Here is a 27,291-nt window from a genome sequence, read left to right on the forward strand (position 1 = left end):
ATCTGCATATTCAGTGGAATTGGGAATGAGGGTGTGTGTAATGTGCTTGTACAGCATGAGACAGGTTGGGTGGCATCTTTCTGGCAGCCAGCATCTGATGGGATCAAGATGTTTGTGTTTGTCTCCAGCACCCAGCAGGTCCCACAGCTCAGGAGTGCTAGTGGAAGGGTTCCCAGAGCCATCATGTGGGGTTCTGCTTCCAGGGAGAGCCCAGGTGTGGGTGACATTGAACCTGGGGGATTTCCTCCTCAAATATCAACAATGCACGCTGTTTCTCTTGGCTGTAGTGCACCTGGCTACCATGCTTAGGGGATGAAATCCACCTAGTGAGAGACAGAGGGGTCCCCAGGCTATGGTAACTTTCATCTTCTCAGGCAGAACATAAATATAAAGAAAAAATGCTCCTATATTGTCTCTCTGCTGCAGTGGAAGCTCACTTGAAAACCCTGTTGGAGAGAGAAGTGCAGCCGGTGCCCATCCTGCTGCCAAACAGCCTGGTAACTCTGCTCACATGAAGTCTGAGCCTGCTGCAGAAGATGACAAAAGATTTCAGCAGAAATGAAGTTTTCCTGGGTACTTCAGCTTGCTGCAAAGGCACTTTATGGCTTTCTGTCATCAGTCCTGATGATGGGGTTCAAGGGTGGCCATGGGTAGTGAAAAGCAATCCCAAATAACACTTTACCACTATGCATCATCCCTTCAAAAGAATATCTCATCCCAGGAGAGGGCCAGAAGCGAGTGAAAGTGTCAGGTCATGGGGATAAGGAGGAGCCCAGCACCTGTGGCCTGCGATCAGACCTGTTGTTCTGGGCACAGGCAAGCAGTTAGGAGAATTTCAGTGTCCAAGGTAGAGCTGTGGGAGGATGCACTAATGAAAACAGTATTGAAAACATCTCTTTCCCTAATCCACTTATGTTGACAGGGCAGCCAGAGCAGTGATGAGTTTAGTTTAAAAAATATCTTTCTAAACATAAATGGATTGACAAAATATTATTCTATTAAGAGATTACTGCAGTGCTTGAACAGCACTAATTATCGTGTTGGAATCTGAGGCACAAAGAGATTAGCAGTTATCTTCATTTCCCAAGCAGGTTGTCTGTTGTTATATAAACATGTTCTATGTTGTTATATAAATGAAATGTTCATGTATTAGGAAGTAATTGTCCTGTTTTGTTGGAGGGAGTCCTGGCTGGGAACTGCACATAGCCCAGAACCAATCCATCTAGAAAAGTAAATCTTGCAAGTTTTTACTCTGAGCAAATGGGAACAAAATACATTCTTGTGCTGCACTGGGTGCCTCACCAGGGTGTTGTTGGGTGTTGATATTTAGGAGGAAGGGAGAAGAATTGCTGTGGGGTGTGCTGGGTCCCCCACAGGCACAAATCCTCATTTCTCCCTAAGGAATTCCAAAATAATGTATGAAGCTGTCCTACTTGTGCATATGCTGAAGACACAGAGCCACATGTGTGCCATGAGTGGCATCAAACAGTGCCTGCTCCTTGGGCTGTCACCACTGGTGCCTGAGGGGATGGGTAACATTGAAGGTGAGTATCTGGGGTTAAGCCTGCAGAAATGCTAACTGTAGCCTTCCTCTGTCCTTTAAAATTGCCTTTCTCTCTTTTTTTCCTGCTTCCTCCCCTGTTTTGTCCTTCCCCTCTTCCAGCAACGTGGACACCAAGGAGCTGTGCGGTGAGTGTGGTCCCTGTCTTGGGGCCAAAACAACCATTATGTGGCTTGTGTGCTTTCAAAGGATGCATGAAACCCATTACAAAGCTGATGATGCCATGGTGGCTGCGCAGATGGGGGGTCTTAGCACTCCTACTGCTTTGCCCCTTATTCTGCAGAAACATTGGCAAAGCTTTTCTTCATTTTCTTGCAACACAAATGGGATCAAAGCTGAACAGAGCACCTGGATCCCATTCAATAACAAGATGGAATTTAATTTCTGGCAATGTCATGGCTTCCAGCTCACTCTGAAGTTCAATAAACCAGTATCCATCTGCAATACCCGCTATATGTTTCTCCTTAGGAAAAACTGTGTTTTCTGCAGGCTGCCTAAAGTGTTCACCACCTCTGCTGCACCTCCCTTGGCTCCCAGGAATTAAAGGCTGAAAAGAAAATCTCTGATAATGTTTTGTCCCACACCTTGACCAGAAAGTTAATATTTCCTGCTGGGTTTCTGAAAGGCTTTGCCTTCATGGGAGGTGACTTGTGCACAGAGCTCCTGCTGCTCACTCAGGTGTGTTTTTCCATGGATACTCGATATTGGGAAAAGTTTCCTGTGCTCCATCTTTCTGGGAGGAGATGGGGAGTCAGAGGTCTGTGGCCCCGCAGAAGGCTCATCCATTTCTTTTCCTCCCTTCCCATGCCAGGATGCAAAAGAATGTATAAAGCCACCTTGGCAGGTCTTCACCATTTACCTCCATCACTTTGCCATTAATTCCAGCCTTTAGAGATCTGGCTAAGAGCAGGTTGCACAGCCAGAAAGGCACTTGGTGGGGTGCTTGTGCCACCCCCAGGCAGTTACTCATTATTCCTGGTACTTTAAAGACATCTCTGTCCGCCTGCGGGTCTGCCGGCACCAAGACATTGCCTTGGGTTTCTCTCCTCCCAAGTGTTTTCTCTCCTCCCTTGACTTCCTTCCTGCAGCATCCCACAGGGTTCTGAGCATTCAAGACTGCAGCAGAGGCAGCACCTTTCAGCTGGTTATCCCCACTTGTTCTTGCTTTAGTATGTGAGAAACGAATCCTTTCATAAAATCCTTTTGGTTTGCTGATGATATGATGGGCTTGTTCCCATCACTCCTTTCTCATTGTGTTAGGTCTCCTTGCCAGCTGACCCAAGAAACCAAAACCCAGCAGCTTGTACCATCAGCTTTGCCAGGAAATACAGGGATAGTAAAGTTTTGTTTGACCCCACTGTGCATTCTCCATCAGTTTGATAGCTTTCACCCACATTCCTGCATCTCCTGGGGTTGAAGTTGCCAGTAGACGATGGAGATAAACCCATCACCTCCCACAGGAAGCTTGTACCACCAGCTTTGCCAGGAAATAGAGGGATAGCAAAGTTGTTGTTTGACCCCAGTGTGTGTTCTCCATCAGTTTGATAGCTTTCACCCACCTTCCTGCCTCTCCTGGGGATAAAGTTGCCAGGAGAGGATGGAGATAAACCCATCACTTCCCACAGGAAGCCAGAGGAATTACTGATCAGCATGAGATCCTGGCTAGATCTGTTATCTGCTGAATACTTGCCCTTGCCTGCAATTTATTTACTTGCTACTCTTATAGGTATTAGTTTAAAAATGAAACTCCATTTTGGCTAAATGAAAGCTATGGTCTCTCTTGAAATAGGTTGTGAGTTGTAAGATGATGAAGGCATCTTAAAAGGGATTTCTTGACCCTGCAGCTTAGATGAGAAACTTGATATGGTATAATCCACATCAAGTAGCATCTTATCAAGTTCTGCAACAACCACCAGCACCTAGGCTGACTTAAGCATGGCTGTGTAGCTCTCAGAGGAGCTCCCAGTCAGAGCTGGGAGCACTGTAATACACCCAAGAGATGTGAGTACAGCTGCTAAAATGTACCTGCCACCTTTCAGTTTAAATGGAACACAGACATTGCAGGCAATGGTACAAGCTGTCCAGCGAATTGAAGTGTACTTTGCAAATGGAAGATGCACATCATCCTGTTGCAGACAACCAGGGCAGTGGGTGGTGCCTTTGCTTCTCCCACACCAGCCCTGGATGGCAGTGATGCTCATCTCTTTAGCATTGATCCCATTGCTCTCTGCAGACTTGCAGGAGCAAGAACCATGTGGGATAGGAAGAGCTGATCTCAGGTGTTCATGTGGATAAATATGGCTAAAAGAGTAGAACTGAACACTTCAGTTAAGTCAACACTGTTCTCCTCCCAGGTTCTCCGTGGTCACTCTTGAGGGCTGTGCTCTGCCCACAGCAGCTCATTCTTTCTGAAAAGCTGGCTCCAGCTTTTTGTTTCAGCACTTACAAAAAGTCTTTACCTGCTCTTTATCTGCTCAGTTTTTCTTTCCCAAGTAAAGTAATAACACAAACACACTCCAGTGAGAATAAGTTGTTTGGCAGCAAACAGCTGCTGTCAATCATGCTGTTACATTCGGTTTCTGCCAGAATCTTCTTCCCCTTGGATATGTTCTCTGGCTGTAAATAGCTACAGGCACTTCTAATTAAGCCAAGAGAACCTAATTAGTGGGGTTGTTTCCTGGAGTTGGTATCTTGTTGCATTCCTCAGAGATGTCACCTCGGTGTGAAGCTTCATGACTTAGCACTAAGAATAGTGCCAGTGGCTTTTAAGGAACAGCTTTTAGTCACCCAGAAACTGGGTGACTTTACATGTGTGCTGCATATTCACTGCAAACCTCACTGCTGTGCTTCACTTCTGTCTGTTTCCACTTTAAACAGTGAATTTTAGGAGTCCATAGCTCATGCACGAAACCACACCAGGGCTCATGTATGCCATGCAGCCACTGACTGCACGTGGACACACTGATTTTGGCTGTATTTTACATCAGTGAAGAGCGTCCAGCCACTGCATGGCAGCCTGGCACAGATCACTCTTCTCACAGGATGAAGATGGCAGGGACAAAGTGTGGACTCTCTCTCCACAGGCAACGTGCTTTTGGCCCCAGCTTGCAGCTCTGTTCTTTTCCTTTTGAGGCGTAGTTTGTTCTCAGAAGCCTGTGCAACCTGTGATTGTGAGCTGTGGTGCAAATGTGATCGGAATGTAGGGAAAGATGTAAGGCTAGTCTCAGCTTATATAAATTGGGGTGAACCTGGCAAGTATTTTGATGCTTAGAGTGGTGAAAACCCTCAAGGGAATGGAAAGGGGATTTCTTTTGAGACTTCCTCCTCCATGTTGGCAGTAGGAGGGAGAGAGACAGGATACAGTCAAATGCAAAAGTGGGCATGGAAATAGAGCACCTGCTAAGTTATTTTCAATTGGAGCTACTGTGCCTTACATCTCTTTTTACAATGGTCCCAAAATTCTCTGCAGGAAAAGTTGTGACTTTGGCTCAAGATACATATTATAAAAAATACACTTGAAACAACTGTTTCAGATTTTTCTTTCCACCAATAAATAGACCTTGATGTAGTCTTGAAGCACTAAGTTACACCAGCAGTTCCCATCATGTCCTTCTTGGTTTTCCCAGACTATTTTGCTGACCATATGGGAGACTATGAAGATGTCTTGGCCTCACTGGAGATGCTGAACCTCTCCATCCTGAAGGCAATGGACTACACCAAACGGGTGAGTCCTCCTTACTGTGCCTTGTCTTCTGCATACTCAGAGTGATGATGCAAATGCTACTTTAACAAAGCAGCTAAATCTGAAGGTCTTTGTCATATTCAGCTGTGTTGTCTCCTCATGCTGTTTCATTTGTGTGGGAAGTGGATCATCACAGCAACATGACAACAGTGGATTTTTTTGTGTTAACAGAGGATGATTCTTGAAAATCTTGGCCAGATTGTGAACCAAGGTGCCAATCACATGTGCATTAGAGACTTTGTGGCAGAGCATGGTATCTTCTCAGCCCCTTTCCTAGGTCTGACAGGCAGTCTTGGCTGTGCTATGGCTTACACTCTGTGTTGCCTGAAGCATGAAGGTACTGCAGCTGTCTTCAGACAACACAGCCTGTGGGTCTCTTGAGTGGAATTTTGAATGTATGAGTTTTTGTTAGCATCATTGGGAGTGCTTTTGGAAACTTCTTGTTGTAGAGCTGCAACTAAATACAGATTCCATGTTGGAAGGTGTCCTGAGCTCCAGAAATTCATGTGCACAGCTGCTGTGTTAGAAACTAGAGGTCTGCATGGGGGATTACTGGGGAATAACGCAAGCACCAAACCTGAGACATAATGTCCTATTGTATATGTGCAGAGTACCCCTAGCTTCTTAAAAAATCCACCATGTACCTTAATGATACTGTTAATAACGGACTGCTAAACAGTGGACTGCTAGACAGTGGCACTGATAGATAAGAATATCAAAATTTATTTATGAATACCTAGAAAAATCTAAGCTGATGTGCCAGATAAACATCCTGCTGAGAGATTCACCATTTATTTGGTGTCTTACCAGGAAGAGAAAAGTGTTTATAAAGCTCTTGTTCCTTTGAAACCATTTTCCTGTCTTTTTCATGCCACTTAGCAGAATAACTGGGCTGTATCAGTGACATTTATTACCTCAGGATAATAAGTCCTCCCATTTTTACCTTCAATCATAATTGCATCATTCTTTTGCGCTGTGGCTAGACAAAAGTAGAGTTTTCTTCGTTTGTGAGCAGTAATGTGAAGCCAAGGAAGAAGGTTTTGGTTTTTCCAAACACCTGTAAGGACTTTCCAATTCAACTCCAGCCCACTGAGTAATCCAAACTGAAATCTCCCTTTCATTTATCTTCAAAGCTAATTTATCTTACAAACTCAAATTACTCCACATTAAAGATGTGGTAATGATAAGAAGTTTAAGCATTTAGAACAGGAAGCAGCAAATTTCTCTCCCCTGGTTTCCGAGTAAAGAGTCTGATTTTCTTGCTTGATCAAAATCTGTCCTTATTACTGTTTGTGAGGAGGGCAGCATGAAAAGTGAAGCGACATATTTCACATGTTGATGTCTTGCCATAGTAAACTAACAGCAAAAATCTGGCCAAGCACTGACCTGTCTGAAGTGTTTGTGATTTTTTAATCAATATTATTGCAGGAGCATGGCGAACAGAGCGGGTCGAGGCAGTTTGCGCGGCAGTTTGCACGGGCAGGCGAGCGGGATGGTGAGCACTCGTCGTTATGACCAGGGCCGGGTCCGGGAGCTCTGCTCTGGCTGCCCCGGCGGTGGCCAGCGTAGGCACCCAGACAGAGCCGATGAGAGGGGAGGCTGCAGTGCAGAGCTCGGGGTGCAGAGAGGAGAGTGCCTGCACTGGTCTGGTGACGGGAGGGGGCACAAGGGGCAGGGCTGCACTCGGTGCTCCCTGGTGGAGGTCCTCCTGCAGCAGGGGCTGAGCTGCGGGATGCTGTTAATAGGCTGCGAGATGTCAGGGAAGCTGAGAGGAAGCAGGAATGCTTGCTCCAGGCCCAAACTGTGCAGGGGCCTCGAGCTTCCCCTCTACCTCATGGAGGAAAGAAGGAGGCCTTTAACCTGGGGAGCTGGGAATTAGTGACAAAAAAGAAAAACAAACCAAAAAAAGGAGGAAAAGGACAACCAAAAGCAAGGGGCTTCCCCCTCAATCCCCTGTCCCCACGCAGAACCGCTTTGCTGTCCTGCAGGGGGCTCATGAGGAAACGCCCTCGAGGCAGAAACAGCCGGCTGATGCCCTGGTAAAGAAGATCTCTGCTGGTGCTGCCAGGAAAAAGTAGCGGGTCGTAGTAGTAGGGGACTCTACACTGAAAGGGACAGAAGCACTTGTCTGCTGTCCAGACCCTGTCTCAAGGGAGGTGTGTTGCCTACCGGGGGCACGGATCAGGGATGTGGCAGAGAGGCTGCCTGCTCTAGTAAGTCCCACGGACTATTACCCACTCCTGGTGATACATGTGGGTGCTAAGTATATAGATAGTAGTAGCCTGGGGAACATAAAGAAGGACTACAGAGCCCTGGGGAGATGGTTAGGGGCTCTGGAGCTCAGGTGGTCTTTTCATCAATTCTCCAGGGTACAGGGGAGGACCTAAAAAAAGCTAGGAGGATTGGCCAGGTTAATAACTGGTTAAAAGGGTGGTGTCATAGTCAGGGGTTTGGGTGTCTTGAACACGGGACCCAAGCTTGTAGGCCAGGTCTTGTGGGGGCTGGTGGAGCTGGTCTGATGATAAAGAAGGGAAAGAGCAGTTTTGGTAGGAGGCTTGCGAGACTGGTCAAGGAGGCTTTAAACTAGATGTGCTGGGGGAGGGGGGCATCATTCCATCCCAACACACCCAGTCAGTTGCCAGCACCTACAATAAATGCTTGCAGCAATGTAGAGATATCCCAGCCGCCCCAGCCAATGAGCCGGCTTCAGTTGGAGCTCGGCTCAGATTCCTCTGTACAAATGCCCGTAGCATGGGGAACAAACAAGAGGAATTGGAGATGTGTGCACGTCTACGGGGGTATCATATAACAGACATCACAGAAACATGCTGGGATGGCTCCTATGACTGGTTACAGGCTCTTTAGGAAAGACCGGCCTGGCAGGTGGGGAGGGGGAGTTGCCCTTTATGTTAGGGGTAGGCTGGAGAGTATGGAACTCTGTCTGGGGACAGGTGAGCAGTGAACAGAGTGTTTGTGGGTCAAGGTTAAAGGGAATATAGCTATGGGAGACATTACTGTGGGGATCTGTTACAGACCGCCTGATCAAGGAGAACCTGCAGATGAAGCACTCCATAGACAGATAGGAACAGCCTCACGCTCGCAGGCCCTTGTTCTCATGGGTGACTTCAACCACCCTGACATCTGTTGGAAGGACGGTACGGCCCGGCACAAGCAATCCAGGAGGTTCCTCGATTGTGTAGAAGACAACTTCCTTCTGCAAGTAATAGAGGAGCCGACAAGGAGAGGTGCCATGCTTGACCTCGTGCTCACCAACAGGGAAGGGCTCGTTGGAAATGTGACGCTCCAGGGCAGCCTTGGTTGCAGCGATCATGAGATGCTCGAATTTGAGATCCTCAGGACAGTGAGAAGAGCGTGCAGCAAGCTCACTGCCCTGGGCTTCAAAAGAGCAGAGTTTGGCCTCTTCAGGAACCTGCTTAGGACGGTTCCATGGGATACAGCCCTAGAGGGCAGGGGGGCCCAAGACTCTTGGTTGATATTGAAGGATCACCTGCTACAAGCTCAGGAGTGTTGCATCCCAACCAGAAGGAAGTGCAGCAGGAGGGCCAGGAGACCTCCTTGGATGGATAAGTTGCTGCTGAGGAAAATTCAAGTGAAAAAAGAGGCTTATAAAATGTGGAAGCAAGGACAGGTGGCCTGGGAAGAGTACAGGGATGTTGTCTGGGAAGCTAGGGACCAGGTTAGGAAAGCTAAGGCCCAGTTAGAATTAAACTTGGCTAGGGATGTTAAGGATAAAAGGAAGGGATTCTACAGGTACATAGCAAATAAAAAACAGACTAGGGACAACATAGGTCCCCTCTGGAAGCTCTCGGGAGAGATGGCTACCCTGGATTTGGAGAAGGCTGAGGTTCTGAATGACTTCTTTGCCTCAGTCTTCACTGGCAAAGGCTCTGACCAAACCACCCAAGTCTTGGAATGCAGATGCAGGCACTGTGAGAATGAAGACCTCAGACCCACTGTAGGAGAGGATCTGGTTCGAGACCATCTTAAAAATCTGAACGTGCACAAGTCCATGGGTCCTGATGAGATCCATCCACAGGTCCTGAAGGAGCTGGCAAATGAAGTTGCGAAGCCGCTGGCCATCATATTTGAGAAATCATGGCAGTCAGGTGAAGTTCCCGATGACTGGAAAAAGGGAAATATAACCCCCATTTTCAAGAAGGGGAAAATGGATGACCTAGGGAATTACAGACCAGTCAGTCTCACCTCTGTGTCTGGCAAAATCTTGGAGCAGATTCTCCTGGAAGGCATGCTAAGGCACATGGAAAACAGCAAGGTGCTTGGTGACAGCCAGCATGGCTTCACTGAGGGGAAATCCTGCCTGCCCAATTTGGTGGCCTTCTATGATGGGGCTACAGAACTGATGGACAGGGGAAGAACAGTTAATGTCATCTACCTGGACTTGTGCAAAGCGTTCGACACTGTCCCACACAATATCCTTGTCTCTAAATTGGAGAGACATCAATTTGATGGATGGACCACTCAGTGGATAAAGAACTGGCTGGATGGCCGCACACAAAGAGTTGTGGTCAGTGGCTCAGTGTCCGGCTGGAGACCAGTAACGGTGGCGTCCCTCAGGGATCAGGGTTGGGGCCGGTCTTGTTCAACATCTTTGTCGCTGACATGGACAGTGGGATTGAGTGCGCCCTCAGCAAGTTTGCCGATGACACCAAGCTGTGTAGTTCGGTTGATATGCTGGAGGGAAGGAATGCCATCCAGAGGGACCTTGACACGCTTTTGAGGTGGGCTGATGCCAACCTCATGAAGTTTAACCATGCCAAGTGCAAGGTCCTGTACTCGGGTGGGAGCAATCCCAGGCACAGCTACAGGTTGGGCAAAGAAGAGATTCAGAGCAGCCCTGCAGAGAAGGACTTGAGGGTGCTGGTCGATGAGAAAATGAACATGAGCCAGCTTCAGTGTGAGCTTGCAGCCCAGAAAGCCAACCGTATCCTGGGCTGCATCAAAAGGAGCGTGACCAGGAGGTCGAAGGAGGTGATCCTGCCCCTGTACTCTGCTCTCGTGAGACCTCACCTGGAGTATTGTGTGCAGTTCTGGTGTCCTCAACATAAAAAGGACCTGAAACTGTTGGAACAAGTCCAGAGGAGGGCCATGAGGATGATCAGGGGACTGGAGCACCTCCCTTATGAAGACAGGCTGAGAAAGTTGGGGCTGTTCAGCCTGGAGAAGAGAAGGCTGCGTGGAGACCTCATAGCAGCCTTCCAGTATCTGAAGGGGGGCTATAGGGATGCTGGGGAGGGACTCTTCATTAGAGACTGTAGTGATAGGACAAAGAGCAGTGGGTTAAAACTTAAACAGGGGAAGTTTAGATTGGATATAAGGAGGAAATTCTTTCCTGTTAGGGTGGTGAGGCACTGGAATAGGTTGCCCAGGGAAGTTGTGAATGCTCCATCCCTGGCAGTGTTCAAGACGAGGCTGGACGAGGCCTTGGGTGATATGGTTTAGTGTGAGGTGTCCCTGCTCATGGCAGGGGGGGTTGGAAGTTGATGATATTAAGGTCCTTTCCAGCCCTAACTGTTCTATGATTCTGTGATTCTATGATTATGAAAGGGTAAAAAAAAATCAGAACAACAGTAATGGTTCATTTTTGCTAAGTTGCTGAGTCTCTTAATACCTCATTTATATTCATTATTAGCAAATTTTCTGGCAGTTAGATTTGCCAAATATGTATTTTAAATGTATGTTAACATGATAATAGATATCTCTGTAATTCACTCCAACTTTCTATTCATGATGTCTTCCACCATTGCTTTTTGAATGTGAGGTTAATGTATATGACTAATTTCTCCCAGTAATTTACAAGTGGAAGGCAGCTTATTCCCAGTTTATAAATTAGGCATCTAGGGGTGTAGCTATTACCTTGCATTAGAAATCTGATGCAGGAGTGAGGGTAGTTATTTATAATCCCTTCTTCCTCCTTGATTCAGCCCATGATCCTTCTTGGAACTCAAGGTCAGGTTGGACAGGACTTTGAGTAACCTGGTCTAGTGGAAGTTGGCCCTTCCCGTTGCAGGGGGTTGGAGCTAAATGAGCTTTAAGGTCCCTTCCAACCACAGCCATTCTGTGATTCTATGATTCTTTGTCTCAAATGCAGACATTTCCCTTCCAGATGCCTAAAGCTGCCTCAGCATGCCCTCATTACCCCTGTTTTAACAGCCCATGGGGTGTGCTGCTCTTCATCATCTGGCAGAGTTTTTGCAAGTGAGCAAAAGGAGCAAGACTGCTTCACAGAGAGGAGCCAACAAAAGTATTTCGTAAGAAACGTCACTCCCTGCTGTGATTTTGTGAACAAAGTGGTACAAGCCTCATCACTGAATTATTCAAACGCAGGGGCTTTGTTCAAGTAAAGAACTGAAGGTAAAAAGAAAAAACAACACCCCAAAACCAGAAAGTAAGCTGTTGTAGGTGGGAGTGAAACTCATCTCCAGCGTTCAGATAAGGCAGACTTCCAGGCAGCACCAGAAGCTTTTCCTGAGTGTAAACTGTGTAAACCATTAGTGCTTTATTTTTTAAATGGGAGATTTTTTCACTATGTTTTCCCTAAAAAATAAAATAAATAAATAAATAAATAAATATTTACTAGACTTTCTGGTTTTAGTGTCTGGATTGCCAAAACAGAGTATTAGAAGTTTAGAAGAAGGCTTCTGGGGATCTGAACCAATACAACCTTATAATGTAAAAGCCATTGTGAGCTCCCTCTTCTCTGATGGGTCTCTCCATAAAGGTCTCCTTCTGCTTCGTCTCCCCCACGTGTGACACTGTAACCAAGGGCCTGTGCTGGTGTCAGGATGTTAGAGACACACATATAGATATATTTTTTGAAAACTGGCTCAGGGAAAAGACTGCTGCAGCAGCAGGTTAGGAGAAGTCACGTGTGGTTTTGTGCCCCCCCCCCCCCCATGCTTAATGCTCAAGCCTGTTGCTGTCTCTGCAGCTTTTCCCCAAAGCCAGGTCCTACAAAGAGCCTGGTGCTGATGCTGAGCGCTAGGGCTTGTGAACAAACTGCTTTATTTGTGAGATGCTCCTGCTTCTCCATATTAAAATAAGCATTTCATCAGCTGGAGAAAAGTACTGATCATTTCAGAGTGTTCCTTATTCCCTTCTTTTCCCTTCTATTAAAGAAGTATTCAGTGTATATGATAAATGAAGCCTAACCTCCTTCTGTGTTGGCTTACTGATGAGAGGTGCCTGCTGATAAGAAGAGCTGGATAGCCATGATGTTTAATTGCTGTTTATATTTCTCACCTTAAAAGAGCACTGATTATTTCTTGCTCATAAAAAGAGAAAGCAGCAATTATCTCATGCTAGAGGAGCTCACACAGTATCAGCAGTAATTAGATTCAGTGGTGGAAGGTCTCATACAGCAAAACAAAATCTGTCATTGTCATTATTTTCCAATATGATGCTGTCTGTGCTGTGTTGAAATGACTGCCAGTGATGATGGGAAATGCAAAGTTAGACTGGAGAGAAAGGAAATGAACTTTGAGGATCTAAGAAAAGCTGATAGTGGGAGATGTTCTTATACAATAATCATTTACTGGTTTATAGTGCAGTCAGGAGGTACCAAATCCAGTGTGACTGTGAAGGATGTGATTTGTATGTCTGGATGTCGAAGGGTGTGTGGGGCACAGTGGATGCTGTCCCTCCCCTTTGGTTACTGACCCCCTGCCTCAGGCTGTCCACTCAATGCCTCCACCAGCCCTGCCAGCCTCGAGGGCAGTGCCTGGGGAGCTGGGAGGACAGCACTTAGGGGATGGTTGCCACTGAGCAGCACCATCACCCTGGGAAATGTACTTTGGCCTGGTTAAAAAAGCACATTTTGTGGGTTTTTGAACCCAAAAGGCTCAACTAGCCCTGTTCCTGCTGAATATGGCTTCCACTGCCACACTAGGATTGCTCCTCCTCCTTCCTTTTTGCAGTACTGGGCATGAAAACATTAGTAAGGCTGAACTTTAATAGTGAGGCATAATTTAAGATGAAGCTGCAAAGAATTACCAAAAATATTGTTTGAGGAATGCGCTCAAAGATGAAGCTCAGTTTTAAGGTCAAATCATTCCTTGCTGGAGATGCTCCTGTTGGGCACCAAATGAGTCCAAGCAGTGCTGGTGACTGTCCTTAGCATAAGCCCTCTCTCAGCTTGGAAAGCAAAACTGCCCAAAACCAGAGGTAAAATTGCAACAGCCCTTATGCACATACTGGAATGAAATGGAGCTGATGTCTTTGGTGCTCATGAACACAGTGTGGGGAAAGGCTGCACCCTTCTGCTTCATCAAGAGCCAGGAGTGGGGTGAGCAGGGAGGGAAGTGGGTGCTGTCAAAATCGGGGGAATTTGGAGACCTGCAGGTTGCCCTGGGCCACTCTCGACTTGATGTTCAGCATCACCTTCAGTCCTGGAAGGAAGTAAAAGGAGATGTGGAACAGTGTTTTACTCCTTATTTGCTTGCTGCCAGCTCCATTGCAAGTCTGTCACTTGCCAAAATCCTTTTTGTCTCATTTAATGGACCTGGAGTGGAAATATGACCAAGTGGGGACACATTACAGCCCCCTGAAAGCCTTTTCATGTCAGGGTCCCAAATACCACATATATGTCTTGCAGACAGGCACTGTACCCAAACCAGCTGCAAACACATTTTCCTGGGAAAACATTATATAGATGAGAGAATATGTAAATCATAAAGGGAAAAGTGAGTGTACTGACATTCAATACCAGCTGCTGATGCTCTAGCAGCACTAGGAAGCTCAGAAGTACATACATATGGGTGAGTAGGTCTGCATACGTTATTTTTGTGGGTTAAATTCTGCTACAATTCACCCATCTTATCTCTGCCTTATGATACGTCATCACAGTGAACAGGAGATGCTGGGCTTAGTGGGAGCTGCAGACCTCCTCTCCCTGCTGCTGATGAGAGCGTGGCCATGGGTCTCCTCCAGCTCTCAGCCACTAGCAGCACACTGCAAAGGAGTGCTTGTTTGTGCAGCCATCAGTCTTGGATGCTAAAAATGATGGATGGCTTTCTTCTTGTTTTATAGCACAGTCCAGAACAGCAATATAGAATGCTCTCATTTGCATTCTTACCCGCCCAAATTAAGCTTACATTCTTACCTGCCAAAATTAAGCTTGCCAAATATATTGCTCTTTCTTGAATGATGACACGTCAAGATAAAATATTCAGTAGAATTAATTCTTAAAAGTTATCTTTTCCTCCCACCCTCCAGCTAATCCTTTATCTCATCTTTTCATTTAATTTGAGCTTGTTTTCTCCTGCTCTGCTGAACAAAGTTAATGTTCATATCAAGGTCTCTGAGGCTCCTGGAGCAGCAATTTGCTGTGTCAGGAGGCTGACAGCTCATCTCCTGGTGCTTTGTACCTGGCTGACTGCTGGGAGATTCCGTACATCTTGTCATCTTCCTACTTAGAAGCATTTGGTTCTTCTTTAGGGGTCAGGATGTTTGCTAAAATGGCCAGTTTGCCTGTTCTAGGGGTCTCAGAGCATTGTCCATCCTCACCCTTGCAGCACAGAGATCTGCCCCGGTGGGGATGAAGTTGTTTTAGGGACTATTAGCTGCTTTTTTTCCCCTTTCTTGGATGGGTGATTTTATGATGAAGCACCAGCTTTGAAACACTCCTACAATGCAGTTAAAGATGTATTCATGGTGAATGGTTTTGGATTAAAAAAGAAAGGAATGGCATTGGGGTGGTGAATTGGTAAAGGATGAGTCATCTTTCCATATCTTTTGAATGATACATTTCTGAACAATTTCAGTATCAAATTCTATAGCAAAAAAAAATGATGTGGATTTTGTGAAAAGTTACAGAACTTTATAGTTCATTAATAATCCAACAGGAAACAAGGCATTTTTAAATAAATGGAAAACGCTCCATCCCTGGCAGCATGCAACGCCAGGTTTGACAGAGCCTTGAGCAACATGGTCTATCTAGGGTGAGGCACAGGGGTTGGAACTAGATGATCTTAAGGTCCTTTCCAACCCAAACCAGTCTGTGATTCTATAATTTGTTTAGCTTCTCAGAAAGTATTTCTGCAAGTCTTCTCTGAATTTAAGAAAATATTGCACTGCAAATTAAAGCAAGAAGTGACACTCCAGTCTGGCAAGAACTGAATTTTTCCCAACTTCTCTATTCAAACTCCAGACCAGAAAGCCAATTCTCCACTCAATACCATCCAGAGACATTTCCTTGCCAGCCCCACAGGGCTGTGTATGAGATCCAGCCAGGCTGTCAGCCTGCCAGGCTGCCAGACTACCAGGAGCAGAAGGGGGCTGCCAGGGAGATGAATCTTAGGAAGGTTTCTCTTGAAGCTCATTTTAGATAAAGATGTTTATTCACTGCTTATCTGCTTGTCTGTTGTTGCAACATTCATGTCCCTCTTCTTCCTCTGAGAAGGAAGAACATCTTCTTGGAGCACTGTGTGCAGTTCTGGTGTCCTCAACATAAAAAGGACATGGAGCTGTTGGAGCAAGTCCAGAAGAGGGCCACGAGGATGATCAGGGGACTGGAGCACCTCCCCTATGAAGACAGGCTGAGAAAGTTGGGGCTGTTCAGCCTGGAGAAGAGAAGGCTGCGTGGAGACCTCATAGCAGCCTTCCAGTATCTGAAGGGGGCCTACAAGGATGCCAGAGAGGGACTCTTCATTAGGGACTGTAGTGATAGGACAAGGGGTGATGGGTTTAAACTGAAACAGGGGAAGTTCAGGTTAGATATAAGGAAGAAGTTCTTTACGTGAGGGTGGTGAGGCACTGGAACAGGTTACCCAAAGAAGTGGTAAATGCTCCATTCCTGGCAGTGTTCAAGGCCAGGCTGGATGGAGCCTTGGATGACATGGTCTAGTGTATAAGGTGTCCCTGCACATGGCACGGGTTCGGAACTAGATGATCTTAAGGTCCTTTCCTTAAGATTCTATGATTCTTTGTAAATCCTGCTCATGCTGCCCAGGCTCCAGCTCTCATGGACCCCCTGTTTCTTCCTGCTTCCTCCCTCCTCCCATTTTAAGGCCTTTGCTCCTGGGATTAGACAAATAGTATGGCGAGAGGAGTAAATCCACCAGACATCAGTGCTGTGGTCTTGCCAAATAGCCCTAGAGCAGCTTTGAAGGAGCCAACAAAAGGAAAGGCAGGGACCACATCAAGACATAACCAGCTGGCACAACCAGGCTGATTCTTCAGCAGCTTGACCATCCCACATTGTTACATCTGCAGGGTCTTTTGAGGAGGACCTGTTTGGAAAACAAAATCTGTACTTTCCTTGGAAAACTGAAATAAAATATGTATTAATTTACTGTCTTGTGGATACTAAATATAACTAATTAGGAACCTGTGTGAAGGAAAAGGCCAGTTATAGCTACAGGTTAAGAAGTAGGGTGTTTGCATCATTTTCCAGTCTGTTCTTTGTCTACTAAGTAAGTGGACAGGGTGCAAAAGTGCCACATGCCTCATACATAGGTGACCTCAGGGAATGCAATGTATAGTGCATGCATGAGCCAACAGTTACCTGTCCTTCACATCCATGTGGCAGCAACAAGAAATAATGGGATTATATTTCAGCAAGATTTTCTAATAAAGAGAAGGGGAAAGACCTGTAATAAGTTGCTTGGGAAGGCTCCATGGCAGAAGAAATTCAGGACCAGACAAGGCAAACATGAGCTGAGAAGGGTAAAATACCAAGTTTTATAAAAGGATGATTTTATAGCAAAAGACTTCTAAAACCCATGTGATGCCATTGACAAGTTTTTTTTATCTGAACAGGTGTCTCATTTGGTTTTTTTAGAGCCATTTTGGGAAGGCTGAGGGTCTTTCATATGTTAATGCTTTCATTTATCAGCTGTCTAAGTGTTTCTTCTCCTCAGGTTTCTTCTACTGATTATGTGCCAGGAAACCAGTTTTGGGTCTCTGCTTTTGAAGGGATTTAGAGTCAGGAGGAGAGGGAAAGGAGCAAGAGGCAGGTCTGAGTTTTATTCTAAGAAAATATCTCTTGGAAGGAAACAGCAATTATGAGCAATGCATTTAAATCAGCCACTCGGAGGTTACAGTGCAACACATGCCTGGTTTTTAAAGGGGGGAGTAGGTGGAAGACAAATCTCTATCATCCTGGGATGAGGTTTGACAGGGGTGTTTCATGGCATGACAATGGTTTGTTGTTGTTTTTTAAACTGGAGGAAAAGTGTGGGTGAAACAGAACTGGCTTTGGTTTCTGCTTGAAAAGCCTCCTGGGTTTGGTGCCATCACTCTGTGGGCATGCTTTGGCCGTGGTTGGAGTTAATAAAAATTGAGGAAGCCATCTATGTCCCCAGGCTTGGTAAATGTCAGCCAGTTTGGCTAATCTAACTGAAAAATCAGTGCTGGAAAGCCTCATTGGGTAGGCTGTAGTGCAGCAAGGCAAAGGGAAGGTGTGGGATTGTCGGGGGGGGGGGGAATGTCAGGGAATCATAGAATCATAGACTAGTTAGGGTTGGAAAGGACCTTAAGATCATCAAGTTCCACCCCCCCTGCTTTGTTGTGCATGGGTGGAACAGACTCATTTATATTTTGCATCCTGTAGCCTTAATGAGCTAAATAGTGATCTTTAAAAATGCCGACAAAGAAGCTTTGAGATGGTCAACAGTATGGAAAATCTTTTTCAGTCATTTGATACCCACAGCAACACTGGCCATGAGTGCCCAGTTTTAGGCATTAGTTTGCAATGCCTCGTAAGGGATGCTTGACACTGGTGTTGACAAGTGCAAGTAGTCAATGGCCTCAAAATGCCAGCAGCAGTTTGCACAGGTAACACATACCAAGGGTGTTTTCTTTAACTTGTGCCAGAATTTGGGCAGGTTTGAGGCAGGTGCATATGGAAATGGAAAGCTGGAAGAGCTGTGGTGGGGCTTCGAGCAGCCTGCGTCACAATGTGTACTACCACTGTGTGTGGAAAGGTACATGACAGGCACATAAAAAGCCTGTGATGTGAGGGAAGGAGTGGGATTTGAGGCCTGCACCTCAGTCAACTGACCAGAAGACCCAGCACTGGGCAATATTTTTCACAATTACCTGTGGCTAAAACAAGTTGTGTTTTTCCCACTCTTTTCCTTCTCTCATTTTTCAATGTCTCTGGCTCATGCCTGGTTTGTCAAACAGTGGCGTTTCCCAAGGCTGTCCTAAGAGCTATCGCCTGCAGACATCTCAAGGCCACCCTTTTAAGCAGGCTTTTACATTTGCTTCTCACTGCAGATGCACACAGCCACCCATTTGCAACAGCAGACATCAAGGCCAGGCGGCTGGGCAAACTCTTTCTAGCCTTGAACTAATGGACTAGCTGAACAGAAAAGAGCAGGTTTGGAGATGTGCCCCTCACGAGCTTCTGGCACAAAGCAGCTTCACTGAGAAGTAATTATTATATCATCTCCATAAGTATTTTAACTTCTCAAGCAAAGCAAGGAAGAAATGACTCTTCAGGGTGGAATTAGTAAGACCAAACCTCATTACATCTCCCTAGGACAGACAAACAAATGTTTAAATAAGACAATGGGAAGGATTCCTTTGGAGCTAGTCTTCTTAATGAGCTGATTTTCACAACACCAAATAAGACGTTTGCTAGAGGAGATCCTGAGAGGTTGCTGAAAACCCTTTTGAGTACACACATTTCAGATCCAGCTATTGTACTTACTGGCCTGTCAAAACACATCAGATCTTCGCAGACACCCTGATATTCCTCTGCACTAGCTGGCATAGCTTTGTACCCAACATCCTTCCATCCAATAAATCCCAATGTAGGGAGTTAAGCTGATTTAAAGGAACATGGCAATCACCTTCATGATTTTTCCTAAAGCTGAACCAACTTGATAGGCAGTTAGGTAATAAAATCCCAACATTTAACTATGCATTTAACTCTCGCAACTATCCTCCAGAGCCAGTCCATACGATGAGGCAGTACCCAGCATCACCTGCACCTTCATGAATAGGATTTTTCAAAAGAGGCAGGCTCCCGTGCGGGGGAGAACAATCTGTTCACACAAGGTATGGGAGGGATTGATCACGAATTTTTTGGTGGCATTTTTGCAGGAGACAGGCTGTAGGGTCTTGGAGAGGAGCAAAAAAGTGGAGGTACATAGCAGCACGCTACTGCATTTGTTTGATGTATGGATTAAAATGGATGAAACAGTGGTGCACTCTTCACACCTCTGGATAGGAAGCTGAGTGGGATAAACAGCATGGGATAATATCAGTTGACGGAATTGGAGCATTCATGGGGATGTGATATGTGATCTGGGTGACTATTAGAGGATGACAATGTAGTGGTGTTTTGGATCCTGCTGGAAAGGGGCATTAAAGGGAAATTACTTGGAGCAGCAGTGGGAGACATTGGTGCAGCCCCCAGTTCTGGCCAGCCCCACACTTGCATCCAGCCCCCATGCTTGGCTGGGCAAATCATGTCCCAGAAAACCTTCAGTCTTAATTAAAGGACTAATCCAATCAGGAGCACACACAGCTTCACCTTTAGCAGCAGCAGCTCCCAGAGGCCTGCAAGTCTATATTAAACCCATGAGGAAGGACATGGTCCTGAGTCTGAGTCTATGAGCAGCCATCCTCCTCTGAGGCAGCAATCAGAGCAGTGTTGGGTGTGAGGGTTAGTCTGTAATTATACCAGAGCTTGCTTAAGCACCTGGCTGATCTTTTTATGCCTTCATCAGGGGCAGACTGCTAGCTGAAGGCAGGCGCTTGCAAGGGGGGGAGCAGCTGTGGAAGCACAGGAACCACAGAAGAAATTGTTTCCGATCCCAAATGCAGTATGTCTTTGCCAAAGAGATATGTTGGTTTAATACACCCTCCTTAGGCAGAGTGTGGATAGTGGAAATGTATTTAATGATAAAATAATTGCCCGGGTGAAGGGACAGATTTGGCCTGGTGTGGGGCAATTTCCAAGGGTACTGGCTGAGGAAGATGAGGAATGGGGTACCCTGAACAGTGAATTTTATACACTGCCTATACAGACTTGTTTAGATGTGATATGTATGAGTATATATATAATATGGTGCTTAGAAAGAATACACACATCTATGTATATAGTGTATACTGCATATTCTGAACAAATTGTATTTTCTAGGCAGAGCAGAGATAGCTCAACTATCCAAGAATACTTGTGACTGCATCCCCATTTTTTTCCCAATCCAAATTCTCATCAAATGTTTTCATATCATTCCCTTGGCTCTGTTGCTGTTTCTGGTGGTGCCCATGCCTCCCACAGAAGGGCCCTGATGCTGTTCTCCTGCAGCTGCCACACCCATGGTCCCAGACTGCATGTTCATCACTGTGCCTGCCTACACAGGGTGAGAAAAAACTGGGCAGGACCTGGTCAGGAGATGTCTGAGCTTGGCATGGTGACAAGAGCATCCTAGTCTAAAAAGCCCAGCAGCAACTGCATAGCCAGCAAGGAAGAGCAGCCAGCCTGCAGAGGTCTTCTGATGCATCTCCTCATATCCTGCATTGATGTCAGCTTTCCTCACTCTGACCCGACCGTCAGATAATGGTACTGCTGATGTAGTGCACTATGCTGTGCTGGGGCTGTGAAGGAGAGCATGGTCCTACTTGGAGAAAGGCTCAAAAAGTGGCAGGGTCTCATGTGTGCTGCTGATGAGCATCCCAGTGCTTGGTCTTCATGCAGGTCTACTACAGCCCATGGAGTGCCTTGAGCCAGTCCTCTCCCTGTCTTACCAGTGCCCTGGGATGGGTTGTGCTGGTGAAAAAGAAATGCAGAGCATCAATCCCTGCCCTCCTTATGTCTTCCTCCCTGCCACACAACAGTGCTAGAGCAAGCAGCTGCAGGAGATCATGAATACAGCACACTGCATGGCAGCTTGGCTCAGCATCACTGTTCGGCGATACTCACCACATCATGTGTGTCCCCCAGAAACACCGTGGTGGGGAGGGGGAAGGAACAAGGTTTTGCGTTAAAGGCAAGTCATTAACTGCCGCACTAGTTTGATGCTTAAGAATCCATCAAGAAATTCATGCTCCTTTACCAAATTAGGGGTGAGAAATCAGCTCTGTGTCCAGTTTCCCCAGAAGTGTTTTTCTTCATCTCATTTTTCTTTTATGATTTAATACAGGAGGTAAAGGTCCTCTGGATTCTTGCAGAGCTGCTCTGGTTGCCATAGAAATAACCTTCATTAATCATTTCACCATAACTCAGGAATAATTTGCTCAGAGGAGCTTGGGATACTCATGTGCTGCTGCATGTCAGATAACTGGTGGTGCTGCCACTGCTCTGTTCTCACCCCTGAGTCTGGTGATTGCCAGTGTCATGAAGGGAGCAGGGAGCATACATCCTCATGTCATGTCACAGAATAACAGAATCACAGGATGGTTTTGGTCCAAATAGATGTAGGCTGGAGAAGTCCTGTGCCAGGAGACCCACACAGCGTCAGACTACCCAGCAGGGGTTTGTCTGGGCCACATGCTGTCCCACCAGGCACTGATGGGTTGGGAAAAGACTGGGGAAAAGTGATGTTAGTAAGTTTGGGTTTAGAGGAGCCTTTCTTTTTTTTGTCACTGTAAGTTTATTCAGCTCTGATGCCAAATAATTAGCTTCAGCCAGACCTGGTGTGGCCAGTGGCTTGGTCTTGGTGTGGTTGGGCTGGGGTCAGATGAGTTGGGCTGGTGTTGGAACGGTGTTGGGACAATGTTGGGCTGGTTGTGCCAGCATTGGTCCAGTTGTGCCAGTCTCCTGCCTCAGCTGGTTGGCTGGCAGGAGGTGGAGGAGCAGGACCATGCCATGGACAGGGCACAGCAAGGCTGTGCTGGGGAAGGGACCCTGGGTGCTTTAAGCATATCAGCTTAATAAAACACATTTTATTAAGTGTTTTCTGTCTTGAGAGGGTTTGGATTACCCCAGAAGCTGCTGTTGCTTGAACAGCTTGTCTTCTTTCACCAAAGCTCCTCGGGAGCAGCATGTTTCCTGGTGAAGGCATTCCCACTACACCCTGCCTTTGGCCCCAGATGGACAGAACTTTCCTTTTCTCCCTCTTCAGAAAAAAAACCCTAATGTCAAAATATGCTGAGGCTCTTGTGTCACAGCTGGTGGGCCCTGCCACTGGCTTGAAGGCATCTTCATCTAGCAGCTGCCTGGGAAGAGCCATGTTAATGATCCCAAAACCACTTTCACTTTAGCACTGGGTCAACCATGCTGCTGTGGATTAAGGCACTAAATAGCATGCTGAAGCTCTCAGAGCAGGGATCCAAAGCACAGGAGGGGGCACTTTTCATACCTGCACCTGCTGTGTCTTGTCCTGCAAGGCAATGGTATATTTAAGATCACGGTGAAGTGAGCAACGATGGGCTTTGGGTAATCGCCTTTTTGTTGCTCCGCTGATAGATATAAAAATGATGTGCCTTGCTGCCCACACTGCCTCTTGTCACAGCCTCTACAAGTGTGTCCCAGGGCTGATGGATGATGGAGGGCGGTATACTGGGTGACCTATGGGTGTTGGAAGATGCTTCCCATGGGGTGGGAAAGTGCATGCTCATTCCTCCTGTGGCCCTTGTGGTTGGGGACACAGCTTGTGCATGGGATGTTGGATGGATGCTGCACCACCGGTGGTGCTGGGTGGTCAGTGGTGGGTCTCACCATGCTCACTGTCTGCCTTGGCAGGTGTACGAGAGTGGCAGCAATGTGGACCAGTTTGTGACCCGCTTCCTGCTGAAGGAGACGGCTAACCAGACCCAGTCACTGCTGAGCTCTGTGGAGAGTGCCGTGGATGCCATTGATGAGCAAACCAATCCTGCCAGGTCTGCAGCACCTCCTGCCCTCCTCTTGACTTCCAGAGTGATTCTGGTGCAGGAAGTGGAGGGAGAGGATGAGGATGATTCTGTGGGATGAGGGAAAATGCAGCAGATGGTGTGCAGGGAGCAAAAGGCAAAGAGCTGCTTTTCCCTTTGCTTCCCTGTTATGTGAAATGGGGGTGGGGGAAGAGATTTTCTCAACCCCTCATGTTTGATTTGTCTATCAGTGCCCCCGGAAAGCCAAGACCCTTGTGGCCAACCAATGTCGGTTGTTATAGGGACCCTTGTTATAGGGACCCTTGATTGAACAGTCCTGCTGGATGTGAGGGCAATTCAACTGTCTTGTTCAGGGAAACATGTCAACAGCATCAGGGGGTCTTCCCACTTTATGTTACCCACTGTCAGCAACTGCTGGCACCCACAAAGGACTAACACTAGCACTTTATGGAATAACACTCTTTATTAATATAAAATCATGACAAATTAAGGTTTGTGATTGCTGGTAATAGGGATTGTCTGCAAAACCATCCAAAAACTATCACAAAAACAAGTGATACACAACCATACTATAATCACTAATAACAGCTAGCGCGAGTTATTTAGTGTGAATTAGATGAAGTTCTTGCCCAATAGGCATCCATAGGTGGTAGAAGACAGGTTCAGCCCATTGAATGATTCCAGAAGTTAAGATGGAGTCTTCCTTATCTTCCCTCCCCTCTCATTCACTTTTATACTTTTCTTTACTCTCAGGGGGAGCTTGAGTGCCTCACAATTCTTCTGTTATTGATGGCATAAAATTCTTTCACTTCTCATTTAAAGATACAGATCATAAAAAGTTTAAAGCATGTGATTGGTGAGGGGTGGTCATACCTTGGATGTGGGTAACTTTGGGATGGAAGTGTGTGTTAGTATTATGATGAATTATAATTAGCAAGGTTCACCTAAGGGACCTGATTTCTCCACAGCTTCTGGCTCAGCAACAGACATCGTCTCTTGTATTTCCCCTCTGACAGCTGTTATGTGGCTTATCAGCTGCATGGTACCAAGTTCGCAGTCCCCAGTCTGCAGGGAGTACAGCAGAGCCCGGCCGTGGTGTCTCCACTCTGCTCCACCCTCCATTGCTCCTCTATGATAGCAGGTTGTGTTGCCTAGGGAAACTTGTGGAGTGGATTCCACACACACCAACCGTCCTGAAAGTGGCAACTCTCAGGCTGGTTCAAGTGGTATTTTACCATAAAAATGTTTCTATAATACTGCAACTTCTGTTAGTTTTCTCCTGTACCAACAGTGATTTTGGCACACTCCCTTCCCAGCTTCCTGAGAGCTCTCAGGGCTTTCCTCCACCACTGTGTCCTGCCCTGTCCCTTACTCTCCTGCAGCCCTAAAGGTCCCTCTTGACCTTTTCACCCATGAGCAGCTCAGGGGCAGATGCAAAGGGCAGCACCCTGGGGCTGCGCAGCCCTGGGTGCATGGGGCTGCTTCTCTGAGCAAATCCACTGGTCTCATTCAGGGCAAAATGTGGGCACCAGCAGCAGGGTGGCTGTGTCTGGGGTGTGCTGGGGACAGCCCATGTGGTGGCTTCCCATGGCAGGGATGCTGTCTCTCCTGCTGGGCACCCACGAGGTGAAATCCACAGAGGCAAAAGGTGCTTGTGTGCTGGGGACAGGTACCATGCCCTCGGGTCCCATGTGAGGGAGCCATCCCCATCCCAGCAGCCTGTCATGTGCTACCAGGATTGGAGAAGGCAGAGCAGAGAGTTCCAAGCTTTCTCAAGTGCTGCCAGAGCTAAAATATAAGAGGTACCTGGCAGCATAGCCCAGATGGTCACTTGGTGTCACTGTGTCACTCACTTCTCTGTCACCAGCTGTAACCAGGACAAGTTGCCATGGAAACCATTCATCATATGTTGATCAAGTGAATCCTGCTCCTATTGTCCTTGCAAACCAGGAGGCCATGGGATGCTCAGGGGGATGCCTTGGCTTCCCCAAACCACATGGAAATCCCAACTCCCTGCTGGGACACTACAGGGGCTGATGTGCCCAAACGCTTCACAGCAGCCAGATCTTGGTGTTTTGGGTTTTAACAGCAGCAGTTGCACCCTGGACAGGCAGCACTGGGCTGTTCTCACTGGAGCTGTTGCTGCCTGGGGACAGCAGTGAGACCCTGGGCAGCTCTGGTGACATCTCACCAGCTTTCTTAGGAGGGATGCTCTGGTTTTCATCCCACATATCACTTTCTTCTCCCTGTTTTGGAAAGAGACTGTGTCAAACCTTATACAAAAAAAGTAAAAGGGAAACAATGAGGAGAAAACAAACCCAATGTAAAACACAGCAATTAGAACCCATGAAAGACTTTGTTGGCTGTTATTTGCTGATGTGTGGGCCCAGTTCATAATGAGTAGAATTGTACTTGTTTTCTCATGGTAGTAATAGCGAAAAAAAACACTACCAAACGCACAAAAGATGATCTTATGTATCCACATGAAGACAAAGGGGTGGCCTAAAAAGCACCAAAATAAAGGTCTGTAAAATGAAATGCAAAGGCAGATGTCCAAGCCTGAGACACCTCATTAAATTGTGATTAAAAAGAAATCTCTGTCTGTTATCACCTAATTTCCTGCCTATTGACAGGGGATTATTTTGCGCAGGCAGGGGGATTATCACACAGTCTGTAGCGACAAGGATGTTCCTGCCTATCATTATTCTTGCTTCCCTATCTTGGGAATGTTCTTCAGGGCCAGATCTGCTTGTCACGTTCCCATGTACATGGTGAAAGTCTCCATCAGCTGATCTGGGGGGACAGTAGCAGCCCAGACTTTGCACCAAAGGAGCCAGCTGTAATTGCTCAGGGTAGACAGGGAAGGTAGAGAGGACATCCAGCTGCGGCACTCCAGAGAAGCTGGGTGCCTGGGGAGGGACAGGAGGACAGGACAGTGCTGGCCAGTGTTATGCATATTGGCTCCTGGCATTCAGCATGTTGTCTCCATTGTGTGCTGCGTGAATGGCAAGAAATGCCAAGAAGAGTCAGGCTCCCAGGTACCTCCATCAGCAGACAGGCAGCATAGAGCTGCTCTTGCTAGAAGGAAACACTGAAAATCCTTTGCGGCTTCCCATCAGTGGAGGAGGAAGGAAAGTGAAGGTCATCCTACCCGAAGCCCACTCCCATCTTGCCACACAGGGATGGCAGCTACAAACCCTTGCTGGGGTGGCAGGTCTTAGCATCCTCTCCAGTTTGCAAATGACCGAGGGCCTGGGGGAACCACTGGGTGGTCATTGATGACTCAGGGGTATATGCATGCATGAGCACGTGCGTGTATACACACACACATATATGCTTTTCTCCAAGAGGTGATGCAGGATGACCCAGGCCAAATGGGTTTTGTAGCCCCAGAAGAAGAAGCAGCAAGCTGGAGGAGCTGCTACAGTGAATATGTCTCCATTCTCCAGGAGAAATAGAGCCTGTTGGTGGGGTGCATGCCAAGCAGCCATGACAACCACTTTTCCCATGTGTTAGTAGCCAAAGCCACCCAACTGCAAAACCAGCCCCACTAAGGTGCAGCCAGCTGCCTGGACATAGCTACAGGTGCCCCACTGCTGTGGTGTTTGTTTAGAGGAGTAAATATACTTGCAGGCTGCAAGAGATGGGCAGTTCAAGTGTTTCCTAAGCAGGAAAGAAAAGTGATGGCTGCTGGGAGCAGCCTGCTGATGCTGCTTTTAATGCTGAATGATGGCACTGAAGGGAAGCCTGTGCTGTGTGAGCGCTGCTGCTCTCCAAGGGGTCTGGAGCTGGTGGCAGAAGTGCCAAAGAGGACACTCCAATGTCAGCTCCCTGGGACTGGCTTACACTCAACTGTATGTGCCCAGCTCTGCCCCCCATGATGGCCTGTGTGCTCTCTGGTTGCAGGCACTACCCCAGCAAGACAGGCCATGGTCTGATGGAGACCTGGTACGACAGCCCTGTGCCCAGCTACTCTCCCACCAGCTGGATGGTCCCCAGGGAGCAGGGGAAGACCTTCCAGAGTGGTAAGTGATGGCTGCTTCCAGCTGTACTCACAGCCTGAGATGACTCAGGGTGCTCAGGGAAGGGAGCTGTGGTCCCAGCAGCATCGTGGAGGTAATGCTAGACTTCCCCAGAGAGCAGCAGGGCTCTCAGGGTGCCCAGGGGTGCCTCTCTGGGAGGCAGA

At 47.1% G+C, this 27,291-nt stretch overlaps 2 protein-coding genes across 6 annotated transcripts in view; one reads left to right on the plus strand and one right to left on the minus strand.

Moving 5' to 3' along the window:
- HSDL1 (hydroxysteroid dehydrogenase like 1) overlaps positions 1 to 27,291 on the minus strand; it is a 157,185-nt gene that overhangs the window by 87,806 nt on the left and 42,088 nt on the right. The window lies entirely within an intron of this gene.
- The window catches only part of NECAB2 (N-terminal EF-hand calcium binding protein 2), a 100,300-nt gene that overhangs the window by 70,151 nt on the left and 2,858 nt on the right, over positions 1 to 27,291 (plus strand). For 3 of the 5 annotated variants that reach the window (XM_062609209.1, XM_062609207.1, XM_062609208.1), the window contains 3 exons: positions 5,188 to 5,285; positions 22,978 to 23,114; positions 27,012 to 27,130. In XM_062609209.1, the coding sequence (XP_062465193.1) occupies positions 5,188 to 5,285; positions 22,978 to 23,114; positions 27,012 to 27,130 (354 nt within the window). Of the gene's footprint in view, positions 1 to 1,663; positions 1,690 to 5,187; positions 5,286 to 22,977; positions 23,115 to 27,011; positions 27,131 to 27,291 lie in introns of all 5 variants that reach the window. The other 2 variants (XM_062609206.1, XM_062609210.1) reach the window with 1 other exon arrangement.

The sequence above is a fragment of the Pezoporus occidentalis genome, unplaced genomic scaffold (assembly GCF_034315485.1).
Source record: "Pezoporus occidentalis ecotype Australia unplaced genomic scaffold, CSIRO_AGI_Poc_V1 ctg135, whole genome shotgun sequence".
Taxonomy (NCBI): Eukaryota; Metazoa; Chordata; class Aves; order Psittaciformes; family Psittacidae; genus Pezoporus; species Pezoporus occidentalis.